At 59.6% G+C, this 13,297-nt stretch overlaps 1 protein-coding gene across 2 annotated transcripts in view; it reads right to left on the reverse strand.

The window, feature by feature from the left end:
- The window catches only part of PRKCE (protein kinase C epsilon), a 117,311-nt gene extending 104,052 nt beyond the window's left edge, over positions 1-13,259 (reverse strand). For both annotated transcript variants that reach the window (XM_029071901.2, XM_029071900.2), the window contains exon 1: positions 12,093-13,259. In XM_029071901.2, the coding sequence (XP_028927734.1) occupies positions 12,093-12,440 (348 nt within the window). In that variant the 5' untranslated portion in view covers positions 12,441-13,259. The remainder of the gene's footprint in view (positions 1-12,092) is intronic.
- Between the last annotated feature and the right edge of the window lie 38 nt (positions 13,260-13,297).

The following is a 13,297-nucleotide window of genomic DNA, read 5'->3' on the forward strand; positions in this document are numbered from 1 at the left end:
ACTGATTGATTGATTCCCCGGCCAAAACTGTATTTATCTGTCTTACCTGCCTCCCTCCTCTGCCTCTCTTTCTGAGCCTTAACGTCAGGTTCCCGGTCTGTCGGAGAAAGGGAGAGGAGACGGGGGAAGACGGAGAGGGAGCCGGGGGGAAGGGCTAGTTTGGGGGTTTTTTAATGACACAAGTGCGTGTCGAGCACTGCTCTAAGTCCTGGGGTAGATACAAGTTGATGAGACCGGATGCAGTCCCTGTCCCACATGGAGCTCACAGTCTAAATAGGAGGGGGAACAGGCAGTGAATCCCCATTTTTCTCAGTTGAGGCACAGAAAAGTGAAGTGACTTTCCCCAAGGATACACAGCAGACAGGGAGCGGAGCCGGGGTTAGAATCCAGGCCCCCTGACACCCAGGCCCATGCTCTTTCCACTAGGCCGTGCTGCTTCCCAGGAGCAGGGGTAAAATACCGATCTAACGCTTTCTTGGTGCCCCCGAGTCTGCCCCAGGGCGAGGCCAGGCCAGCCAGCAGCCTAAGGAGCCTCAAACCCCACGTTCCAATCCCACCATGGACCACTCGGACTCAGTTTCCTCAACTAAAACTGGGGGGAGGGATAAAACCACCCATTCGTCCTCCTCCTCCAATGGGGCCTTTCTGGATCTGCTGCCTCACTGGAAAGTTGGTGAGAAACAAATATTGTACAAAAAATGTTGGTACATCAGGCACTTTGCCAATAAAGGGGCTCTCTCCTCACGCGTAAAATGCATCCAAAAACCCACCCGGCACGCTGAGCCGCTTCCAGACGGCTCACTGAAATGAGAACACGGAAAACTCCCGAGAACTGCAACTCAACTTTCTAGGGTCTGTTCCCCGGGGGTCCCCCGCCGTCAAAATCGGCTCCAGTTTCCAAGCGCTGCTTGTCCAGCGAGCTGTTCCCAGAGAGCACCTGATAAACTATGGGTCAATCTTATTTACTGAGCGCTTCCCGTGTGCAGAGCACTGTTTTAAGCCCTTGGGTGAATCCAACAGAGAAGCAGCCTGGCTTAGTGGAAAGAGCCCGGGCTGGGGAGTCAGAGGTCATGGATTCAAATCCCGGCTCCGCCGCCTGTCCGCTGTGTGACGTTGGGCAAGTCACTTCACTTCTCTGGGCCTCAGTTCCCTCATCTGGAAAATGGGGATCGAGACTGTGAGCCCCACGGGGGACAGCCTGATTACCTTGCATCTACCCCAGCGCTCAGGACAGCGCTTGGCGCAAAGTAAGTGGTTAACAAATACCATCATTATCATCACATTATAACGATGTGACAGAGTTGGTATACGTATTCCCTGCCCACGATGAGCTCACAGTCTGGAAGGGGAGACAGATACGAATACAGATAAATTATGGATATGTACATAAGTGCCGTGGGGCCGAGAGGGGTGGTGAATAAAATCAAACAACGGCATTTATCGAGCGCTTCCTATGTGCAGAGCAGTATACTAAGCCCTCGACAGAGTACACTACAACAGTATTGGCTGACACGTTCCCGGCCCACAGTGAGCTTACAGTCTAGAGGGAGAGATGGACATTAATATGAATAAGTAATTTATAGTACATGACTTAAAGATACGTACAGAAGTGCTGTGGGGTTGGAGGTGGGGCGATTATCCAATGTCCGGGTCACAGATTCAAGTGCAGAGACGACGCAGAAGAGAGAGCGAGCGAGCCGGGGAAAAGAGGGCTTAATCAGGGAAGGCCTCTTGGAGAAGATGTGACCTTAATAATGCTTTTAAAGCGGACAGAGTGGTGGTCTGGCAGATACGGAGGGGGAGGGAGCTCCAGGCCAGAGGGAGGACGTGGGCAAAGGGGTCACGAGGAGATAGACGAGATCGGGGCACGGTGAGTAAGCTGGCGCTAGAGGAATGGAGGGTGCAGGCCGGGCTATAAAGGAGATTAGTGAGGGGAGGGGAGGTGATTGAGCGCTTTAAAGTCGATGGTAGGGAGTTTCCGTTTGATGCGGAGGTAGACGGGCAACCGCTGGAGGTCTGTGAGGCGTGAAGAGACTCGGACCGAACGTTTCCGCCGAAAAACAATCCATACGGCACAGTGGAGTGCCGATCGGAGTGGGGAGAGGCAGGAGGCCGGGAGGTTGGCGAGGAGGCTGATGCGGGAGTCAAGGAGGAATAAGCTAAGTGCCTGGATCAGCCCGGCGGCAGTCTGGATGGAGAGGAAAGGGCGGATTTTAGCGATGCCGCGAAGGTAGAATCGACGGGATCTGGTGACAGATTGAACATGTGGGCGGAATGAGAGGGATGAGTCGAGGACAACGCCAAGGTTAAGGGGCTTGTGAGACAGGGAGGAGAGTGGCGTCATCTACAGTGATGGAAAAGACGGGGGAGCACAGGGTTTGGGTGGGAAGGGAGGAAGTTCAGTTTTGGACGTGTTTAACTCGAGGTGTAGGCAGGACATCCACGTAGGTATGTCTCGGAGGCAGGAGGAAATGCGAGATTGCAGGGAAGGAGAGAGGTCGGGGCTGGAGATGTAGATTTGGGAGCAGATCAGGGAGACGCAGAAGGGAGTGGGAGAAGAGGAAATGAGGGCTTAGTCAGGGAAGCCGTCTTGGAGGAGGCTTCCAAGAGGCCTCTCCTAAGCCTTCCTTTCCTCTACTTCAACTCCCTTCTGCATCACTCTGGCTGGCTCCCTTTATTCCTCCCCTCTCCCAGCCCCACAGCACTTACCTACCTATCTGTGATTTACTTATTTATTCGTATTAATGTCTGTCACCCCCTCTAGAATGTAAGCTTGTTGCGGGCAGGGATAGTGTCTGTTATGACGTGGTGTTGCACTCTCCCAAGTGTCTAGTACAGTGCTCTGCACACCGTAAGCGCTTAACACGACTGGCTGACAGGAGATGCGACTTCAATAAGGCTTTGAGAGCGGGGAGAGTGATCGCCTGTCAGATATGGAGAGGGAGGGAGTTCCAGGCCAGAACTAATCCCAGCTGTAACTACCCCGGAGCTTAACACAGTGCTTGACACACAGTAAGCGTTTTAAAAAGACCCCGTAGTTCCTCTGATCCACCTCCTCCTTCTTTCTGGGACTCTAGTCCAAAGATCTCCAGTGGTTGCCTATCAACCTCCGTATCAAGCAAAAATTCCTCACTCTTGGCTTCAAAGCTGTCCATCCCCTTGTCCCTTCTCACCTCACCTCCCTTCTCCTCCAGCCCAGCCGCACACTCCGCTCCTCTGCCGCCGCTCACCTCCTCACTGGGCCTCGTTCTCACCCGTCCCGCCGTCGGCCCCCGACCCACGTCCTACCACTGGCCTGGTACGTCCTCCCTCCTCACATCCGCCAAACAATCACACTCCCCCCGCTTCAAAGCCCTACTGGAGACTCACCTCCTCCGGGAGGCCTTCCCGCACTAAGTCCCCCCATTGCCCCAACTCGCTCCCTTTGCTCTACCCGCCCACAGCACTTGTGTAGATATGAACATATTTATAATTCTATTTATTTATAATAATGGCGCGGATATATCTATAATTCTATTTATTTATACTGATGCTATTGATGCCTGTTTACTTGTTTTGAGGCCTGTCTCCCCCCTTCCGGACCGTGAGCCCTTTGTGGGCAGGGATTGTCTCTATTTGTTACCGGATTGTACTCTCCAAGCACTCAGTGCTCTGCACACAGTAAGCGCTCAATAGATACGACTGAATGAATTAAAAAGTCACAGCTATTGGCCTCAATAAAGGCCCGGGGCAGACAACTGACAGAACGAGGGTCCAAAAGGTTTGCCTTGCAGGGGGCACCGTCATCCTCTCCGAAAGCCCCAAGCCGCAGAAATCCGTTTGGGGGGAAGCGTGAGGGATGAAGGTGAGGCACGAGGATGAACTTCCCAGTGGTGAGGTTGCCTGGCAACAGAATGATGATTGAAAGCACCCGCCTGCTTCTCCCGAGCTCTTTGAAGACAGGAGTGACTCGTCTGTTGATGGGTGATCCGGGCTCGCCGGCTCCTCCGGAGCAAGGATCCTGTCTGCTAATGGTAGGGTGATCAATAAATCATTGGGATTTATTGAGTGCTTACTGTGGGCACAGCGCTCCACTAAGCGCTTCGGAGAGTACAACAGAGCTGGTAGACCTGTTCCCCGCCTTGAAGGAGCTTACAGTCTAGAGGGGAAGACATTAAAATACATTTCAGATATGTACCTAAGTGCTGTGAGGATGACCCTGGGGAAATAGCGAGGGTTTACAGGATACAAATCTAAATGCAAGGGAGACGCAGAAGGGAGAGGGAGCGGGGGAAATGAGGGCTCGGTTGGGGAGATCAACTTTTAAAATGGCTTTGAAAGTGGGGAGAGCAGTGACCCGTCGGATACGAAGCGGGAGGGAGGACCGGACCAGAGGGAGGATGCGGGCAAAGGTTTGGTGGCGAGATATTTGAGATGGAGACACGGTGAGTAGGTTGGAGTTGGAGGAGTGATGTGAGCGTGCTGGGTCGTAGTAGGAAATCAGTGAAGTAAGATAGGAGGGGGAGAGCAGATTGAGTGCTTTAAAGCTTTAAACACACATCAGGAGTTTCTGTTTGATGTGGAGGTGGACGGGCAATCACAGGAGGTTCTTGAGGACCGGGGAGACGTGAACTGAATGGTCTCGTAGGAAAATGATCCGGGCAGTGAAGGATGGACCGGAGTGGGAGAGACAGGAGGCAGGGAGGTCAGCGAGGAGGCTGACGGAGTAGTCGCAGCAGGATACGTTAGGTCTCTCGGAGGAGACGTGATTTTTAGGAGGGTTTTGGAGGTGGGGAGAGTGGTGATCTGTCGGATACTCATTCGTTCAATAGTATTTACCGAGCGCTTACTATGTGCAGAGCACTGTACTGAAGGGGGAGGGAGTTCCAGGCCAGAGGGAGGATGTGTGAGAGGGGTCAGAGGTGAGACAGGTGAGAGTAGGCTGGGGTGAGAAGAGAGAAGTGTGCAGGCTGGGTGAGAGTAGGAAATCAGAGAGGCTAAGTGGAAGGGGGCATACTAGGAGGTAGGAGGGCACTGCCTCAAGTGCCTAGTACAGTGCTCTTCGCACAGTGAGCGCTCAAAAAAATACCACTGATGGATTGGATGGACTTGATCGCTTACAGTAATTCTTCTCTCGAGGAAGCTAGGAATTCTGTCCTTCCAAATAATAATAATAATAATAATGTTGGTATTTGTTAAGCGCTTACTATGTGCAGAGCACTGTTCTAAGCGCTGGGGTAAACGCAGGGGAATCAGGTTGTCCCACGTGGGACTCACAGTCTTAATCCCCATTTTACAGATGAGGGAACTGAGGCCCAGAGAAGTTGTGACTTGACCACAGTCACACAGCTGACAAGTGGCAGGGCTGGGATTCGAACTCATGAGCCCTGACTCCAAAGCCCGTGCTCTTTCCACTGCGCCACGCTGCTTCTCTAACACCTGCCTGAATCTTCAGGACGAGGGAAGGAGAGAGGGAAGATGGGAAGAGGGGTGGAAGTGAGGGCAGAAAGGAGGGCAGGTGGGGAAGGAATGGGTTTGGCCTCGAAAGGTGGTTTTGGTCCCCTGTAATAATAATAATAATAATTGCATTTGTTAAACACTATGTGCCCAGCACTGTTCTAAGCGCAGGGGTAGAGACAACATAATCGGGTTGTCCCACTTGGGGCTCACAGTCTTAATCCCCATTTGTCATACGAGGTCGCTGAGGCACAGAGAAGTTAAGTGGCTTGCCCAAGGTCACAGAGAAGACAATTGATGGAGGCGGGATTAGAACCCACGTCTTCTGACTCCCAAGCCCGTGCTCCTTCCTCGAAGCCACGCCGCTTCTCTGTACGGGCCCCGAAGTGTTTGATGGGGGAGAAGCGATGCAGAAAGGGGGGGGAGGAGGTTTCTGGACGAGGAGGTGCCCAGCTGGCAGAGGGGGAGGGAACGGAGACCCGCACGGTGCCACCGTTCCTCAAACCCCGACTCTCGCTTAGCCCACGGGGTCGGCGGGCGCCCGGGATGGGCCTTGGGGACGACTTGGCGGCCCGACCTGGAGCCCGGGCCTGGGAGTCAGAGGACCTGGGTTCTAATCCCGGCTCGGTCACCGGCCTGCTGGGTGACCTGGGGCAAGTCACCTCACTTCTCTGGGCCTCAGTTACCTCATCTGAAAAATGGGAATTAAGACTGAGAGCCCCATGTGGGACGGGGACTGGGTTCGACATGATTAGCTTGTATCTACCCCTGCGTTTAGAACAGTGCCTGGCTCACAGTGAGTCCTTTCATACCATTTAAAAAAAAAAAACCCTGAACGGCAGCTTGGCCTAGTGGAAGGAGCATGAGCCCGGGAGCCAGAGGACCTAGATTCTAATCCCGGCTCCTCCACTTGTTTGCCGTGGGACCTGGGCCAAGTCACTTCACTTCTCTAAACCTCATTTACCTCATCTGAGAAAGGGGGGTTTAAGAGTGGGCGACCCACATGGGACAGGAGATGTGTGTCCAACGTCTACCCCAGCGCCTAGCACAGCGACTGGCACGTAGACCGTAAGTTTGCTGTGGGCAGGGAACCTGTCTGCCGATTCTGTCATATGTACTCTCGCAAGTGCTTAGTACAGTGCTCTGCACATTGTAAGCGCTCACTAAGGACCATCCATCGATTGATGGGAAGCGCTTAAATACCATTTGAAATAAAAGGGCACCCGAGTGAAAAGCAGACATCCAGGCGGGTCCCACCACCACCGACCCGCCTGAGCCCTCCCCATCCTCCACCCGGAAGCTGGATACCGGGCAGGTGCAGCCGGGGTGATTCGGATCACAGTAAGAGGTAATTACTCCCCGACCCGTGCCCTCCCCAGAGGACTCGGCGGAAAAAATACAAGGTTTTACCGAGAGACGGACGTGTCGACGCGAAATACGGAGGCTGCGGGGAGCGGGCCTGGGGTATCGAAAGTCTGTGGGGGCTTTCTCTATGGAAACTCAGACGGGCTGATGAGTTCACACGCTGAAAGGTCGAGGCACGCCTTTCCCCACAAATTTCATTTCTCATTACCGGCAAAAGATTCGGTAGCTAAAGAGAGGGGGTGCTCCTACACCGTCACTGGCCGCTTGAGCCAAGCGGAGACGTGAGTCGAGCGGTGACGCTTCAGTGGGGCGCCCTCGTCCCTGGCCCCGGCTTCCCCGGACAGGCGGTGCGGCCTCGTGGACGGGGCTGGGGGTCCGGGGACCTGGGTTCTAGTCCCCGCTCCGCCGCTGGCCCGCTGTGTGAGATCTAGGGCCGTTCACTCATTATCTCGGGCCACGGTTTCCTCACCTGTAAGAAGGGGGTGCAATCCCTGTTCTTCCTCCCACTCAGACTGCGGCCCCGTGTTGAACACGGCCCAGAAATCCCCCTCCCCAACCCCACTCCCACCCAAGAGCAGCCTGGGGACGGGGCGGGGCGGAGGCTGGCCCTCTGGATCGGGCCTAGAGCCGGGCTTGGAATCAACAACGGGAGAGGAAGTCAGAGCGGACTAGGTAACGTCCAGAGAGCCCGAGCGATGGGTGACCTTTAACCCGGCCCAGAATGTGACGGCCAACCGAATCCTCGGCACGCCGGGGTGTGAAAGGCGAGCCGCGCCGACACTTCGGTCTGCAGCCAAAGCAAACAGAGAGCGAATCCAGGGTCTTGGATGGATCGCCGCTCTGCGGCTGGGTACCGCGGTCCCCGTCGAAGGCCGTCCCAGAAGGGAGCGGCTTTCAGGGCCGAGAGTCAGAAAGCCCTCGGCGAAGGCATGAGGGCGCCGAAGCCAATCTGAAAACGTAGTTCTCCTGCGGCCAAAGGGCACCCCGGGTGTTTCTGCTGTGGCGGTGACCCGTGGGGGGCGGCCAGCACTAAGGACCGACGCTGCCTCTCTCCCCGTCCCCCTCCCCCTGCCCCCGTCACAACCCCGCCAAGGGCTAATGGATCCTCCCCAGCCTCCACACAGCTAGCGTCGACACATCACTTGAGAATTCTAGCTCAGGAGATTCGAACCATTAACCACAGTGGCTGCGTTTTTTTTTTTTGGAAAATCTTGACTTCCCCACCACACCTGGAAACTCAGACTCCAGCAACGAGAGATCACCCGAGCCCGGGAACGGAATAACATCGCCTCCAGAGCTGTGCCTCCAACGGACCCCGATCCTGGAGGTCGGTAGAGACCTCCATTCCACCCCACCGCCGAGACGCCACCTGCGCTCATTCGTTAAACCGCTGACCTGACACTCGCCGGGGAGCGGACCCTCTTCGGACCGTCCCCTGGTCCACCGGCCGGGAACCAGGAGCCCAGACCGGTCTCCCGGGCCCGGGGGGAGGCGGCGGGGCCCACGGCGGCCCAAAGTGACGGGGAGGAGCGGGGACGTCGGCTACCGGAAAGCCGAGACAAAATGGCCGCCCCAGCCTTGCCACGGGCTGGCCTGGGCCTAGGTGCTCCCCGCCCTCTCTTCACAGAGCCCGCTGGTGACCAGAGCCGTCCCCGCTGGGGATCTGGGCTGCCCTGGGGAAAGGGAGTGTGGGCAGCTGCCATCATCCGCGTCCACTTCTTGGAGTGGGCTTGATGCCCCCCCCCTCCACGGTCCTTCCCCGAGAGAACCCGACAGCCAAGACGGTAGCCTCCTGCATTCGCCAGGCCTCCTCGGGGGACGCTCAGGCTTTCACTCGATCAGTCACCGGCATTTACGGAGCGCTCACTGGGTGCAGAGCCCTGGACTGAGCGCTTGGGAAAGTACGCTACAACAGAGATGGCGGACACGTTCCCTGCCCACGAGGAGCTTACGGCGTAGAGACCGTAAGTAGAGGAGGCGTCGGCGAACGGGGGTGGGGCCGCGACCGAGCCGGGTGGGGGGTGGAGGAGAGGCTATAAGTGACCGTGGTGGGACTGGGAGAGTCCGGGTCCAGGTTCCGCACCCACCTCATCCTCAGTAGCCCGGGAACTGACAGGGACAATCCCTCCGGTGGACCGTTCCTCGTCCCGTCTTCCTCGCTTCCGTGCCCTCTCAGCGGATCCCGGGGTGCATCATCCCGAGGCCTCGGCCAACGAGGAGCCAATCTCAGCCTCTCTCTCTCCCACCCCCCACCGCTCCTCTATCCCTCCAGACACCAGAAGGGGTGGGGGAGGCAGCCCTCCCAACAAAGAATGGAGGGTGAACATCCGAGCCCCCCGGGACCAGCCGAGGGGGCCGGCGGGGAGCGGGCACGGGGCACTGCCGGGGTGGAGCCGAGGCCGAAGGGGCCGGGAACCCTCCCCCAAGGCCGTTCGGGATGGGGAGGCTGACTCCGGTAAAGTGCATCTGATAACCGCCGCTCTACAGGATTCAGAGAGAAAGAAAATCGCTGAGGTAAGGAAGGATGGAAATGCAGGCCACCTGGGGCTCACCTGAGATTCCTTCCAGTTTAGGGTGGGTTCTGACCCTGCTAGGGCGGATGAGAGAGAGACAGCAAGGCCTCGGCGGGGAGGCCCTTCCCACCCCCTCACTCCTTCCGACGGGGGCCAGATGGCCGGTCTCCCCGATCTCCAAACTGGAGGAGGAGACAACCGTCGCCGGCCGTGGCCAGCCCGGATCGGCGGGGCCGGGGGACCGCTCCTTCTGGGGCAGGCGAGCCGGTCTGTGCAGGTCGGACCTCACCCCAACATCCCGCCGTCCCCTCTGGCTCTCCTCCAGTCCGCAGGTCCTGAGGCAGAGAGGCCCAGCTGATGAAGCCGCGAAAGCACTTGTATCTGCACGCTTTATTCCTCCCCAGCCCTCGGCCCCACGGCGCTTACGTCCATATCGGTCGTTTATCGATTTATCTCAACGTCTGTCTCCCCCTCTAGACTATAAGCTCGCTGCGGGCAGGGAACCCGTCTACCGACTCTGTTATACCGTACTCGCCCAAGCGCTTAGTACGGTGCTCTGTGCACAGTAAGTGCTCAATAAATACAGTTGATTGATTGAGTGGAAGGACCCCCCCACCCCGTCGCCACCCCGGATCATGTGAGGAACCGGATTGGGGGGCGGTGCCAAGGGGCTTCGACGGGGGGTGCCGATGGGGAACCAGGCTCGGGGGGCTCTGAGGTTGCCCAGGTGAGCCAAAGTTGCTTCACTATGGGGGTTTTCGGGGGTCGGGCCAATCCTGGCTCTTAGGGTGACAGCCGGGATCCTGGCAGGAGGGTAGCGGACCTGACTGACCCCGTCTCTAGTCCCGGGGTCGGGTCGGACGCACCGGGCGAGTAAGGGAAGCCATGACTTTCCAGGTCCCCGTTCAATCTCACCTTGGTCCGATCCCCCCCTCCCGTCTCCGATCACCCAGGCTGGGCAGGCCCGAGTCCCGTCTTTTTTTATTGCCTTCTCACGCCCCGGATGGGAGGAGACCCCAAGCCCCACGGCTCTTCAGGCCTGAAGCCGGGACCCGGGACCGGACGGGACCTCTTCCGGGCACTAGTGGGGTCTCGGCCCTTACACTCTGCGCCCCAGGAGGGGCGGGGCCTGAGTCTGATCTGATTGTATTATAGCTACCCTGGGCCCTAGCACGGTGCTCAGCACATAGTAGGTGCTCAACAGATACCACGATTATTCTCCCCAGCATTATTATTGTTATTATTAATGTCAACCAAGCACGAATTTCTGCAGCTGCCTGTGAGGTGGGGAGGGGAGACCTGAGGGGGCAGGAGAGAGAGAGGATCGGGAATCGCTTTCTGTGGTACTCGGGGCCTTTCTGTTCAAGCTGTTCTCCTGAGGTAGCGTGAATCTATCGGTTGTGCTTCCCTGGACCCACTGTAACCATGGTTTCCGTCTACATCACCACCGGGAGCACAAGGAGAAAAGACTCTGACATATCCCTTTTCCTCTGACGCTCCTCGCTCAAACCCATTAGGGCGAGGACCCCGGGGGAGGCCCTTTCGGGCTGAGACCGGGGGCGAGGAGGCCGCGGCGGGTCAACGGCGCGGTCCCGTGGTCGCGCCCGGCGAGGGGAGATCCTCGCCCTGATTCAGAAGGAAACCAAAGAGCAACCTCGGGTTCCGATCCCGGTTCTGCCACCTGTCCGCTGGGTGACCTTGGGCGAGTCACTTCACTTCCTCGACGCCTCAGCTCCCTCCTCTGGAAAATGGGTATTAAGACCGTGAGCCCCAGGTGGGAACAGGGACCAGGTCCAACCCGATTAGCTCGAGCCCACCCCAGCGCTTAGTACGTTCTGTCCCTGGCAGATAGTAAGCACTTAACGGATAACGTTAAAACACACGCGCGCACACACACAAAAAACCTCTATTCTGGGGCCCTGAGCTCACCGTCACACCGCAGCCTCACCAACACTAGCGCACGACACTCGGACGACCGGGTTCCGGGTCCAACATCCACCGTCCGCCCCCGCGCCGCCCCCCGCCCCCAGCTCCAGGCAGAGGTGCTCACTTCTCCCGGCCTTAGGGACGCTAAGAGTACGCCAACGAGGCCCGCTCCCTATTTTCTAATGCTGTGACAATCTGATCGATCACCTCCACCTCGGTCTCGGGGACAGAAGCTCACGGCACGGCTTCTTGAGAGACAGATCAGGACCGCAGAGCGGCAGCCGACGCAGCTCCGGCCTGGAGGTGGCCAAGCCCACCTGCACGCTTTTTTTCCGAGGAGACTCCCGAGAGGGACCAGGAAGGCCGCCGGGGGTGGGGGATCCGGATGGGGTGGGTGAGGGTTCGGGCCCGGGCCCGGTCTCTGGGGCTTAGGGGACCCGGAGAGCCCGTCGGGCCACGGTCGGCAGAGAGGGTTCGGCCCGAGAGGCGGGGCTCCGGCCCGCCACTCCTCCCCGCTCGGTTCCCCGTCACGGACCCTTGGGGGGACGGGCGGGGGGCACCTCGGGAGAGGGGGGGCCCGGCCTCCGGGGGGCTAGACCGGCACACGTTCCAGGGGCGCGGGAGGTGGCGGGGTCCCGCCGGGGCCGGGGCCCGCGCCCTCCCACTCGAGGCCGGCCGCGGCCCGCGGGCTAGACGGCCGTCGGGGGTCCCGGCTCCGCTCACGAGGGACCGCCCGGCCGGCCCTCCGCGTGCTCCCGCGGCCCGGCGCCCCGCCGGCCCTCCCTCTCCGGAGGAGCCCCGGGCCCCCCGCCGGACGAGGGGCCCCGGCCGACGGGGCGGGCCGGCCCTCACCCAGTCCTCGAAGTGTCGGCTCCCGTTCTGCAGCAGGTCCTCGAACTGGATGGTGCAGTTGGCCACGAAGTCGTCGTAGCCGATGGGGGCGTCGTGGAAGACGGCCAGCTCGATCTTGCGCCCGTTGCACACGTCCGTGACGAACTCGTCGTGCCAGGCGGGGCTGTTGGTCTTCTGCCGGGTGGCCGTCTGGCCGATGCGGGAGTCGTCGACGTTGAGGGCGATGTAGGGGTCGAGGAGGAAAGTCTGGGGCCGGGGTCCCACGGCGTGCCGCAGGGACCAGGCGGTGGGCTTGAGGCTCACGGCCTCGCACACCTTGATCTTCAGCTGCCCGTTGAAAACCACCATGGTCAGGGCCTGGGGGTTGGGGGGACGGTCCCCCGGGCCCCTCGGCCCGCCCCGGCGGAGGGCGAGGGTGGGGGGGACGCCCGCCCTCGGTGGAGAGCGGCAAGAGGGGGGGGTCGGGACCCCCTTTTCCCGCCCCCTCCCCTCCCCCGAGGGTCGCCTCTCCCCGGCCGGGCGGCTAACGGGCAAGCTGGGAGGGGGCGGGCCCGTCCTTGACGGGGCGCTCGGTCCACCCGTCCCCGGATCCGAAAAATCAAAAGAAGGAGGGGACGGTGGGGGGAGAGAAAGCCCCCTCCCCTAATCCCGGGGTGCGGGGATCAGCTCCGGGGAGGAGCGCCCGGCGCCCACCTACCGTCCGGGATCATAATCCCACCGCCGCGGAAAACCGGCCGGAGGGGGACGGGGACAGAGAGGGGCGGCCCAAACGTAGCCGGCCTCCCGGCGAATGCCGTCCGGCTTTCGGGGAGGGGGAGGAGGAGGGGGCGGCCTCTTCTCGGTCTATAAATAGAGGTGCGTTCGCTGCCCCCCCCCCCCCTCCCCGGGACCCCTCCCACCCGAGCCCGCCTTCTGGGCCAAAGAGGGTCCGGCGGGAGGGAGGATTTCAGGGCCGCGGGGGACGGGGGAGGCTCGGCCCTCGACCCTGCTGCTGTTGCTGCTGTTGCTGCTTCTGCTGCTGCTGCTTCTGCTGCTGCTGCTGCTGTTCCTCCTCCTCCTCCTCCTCTTCCTCCTGCTCCAGGACCGGCCGGGATCCCGCGGGTCCGGCTTGCAGCATGAGGGGCCGGGGGCCGGACCGTCCGGAGCCGCTGACCGCCGCCCCCTGCCCCTCCCCGGCCTGGCCCCCCCCCCCCCCCGGCCTTTTC

Source organism: Ornithorhynchus anatinus, chromosome 9 (assembly GCF_004115215.2).
Source record: "Ornithorhynchus anatinus isolate Pmale09 chromosome 9, mOrnAna1.pri.v4, whole genome shotgun sequence".
Classification (NCBI taxonomy): domain Eukaryota; kingdom Metazoa; phylum Chordata; class Mammalia; order Monotremata; family Ornithorhynchidae; genus Ornithorhynchus; species Ornithorhynchus anatinus.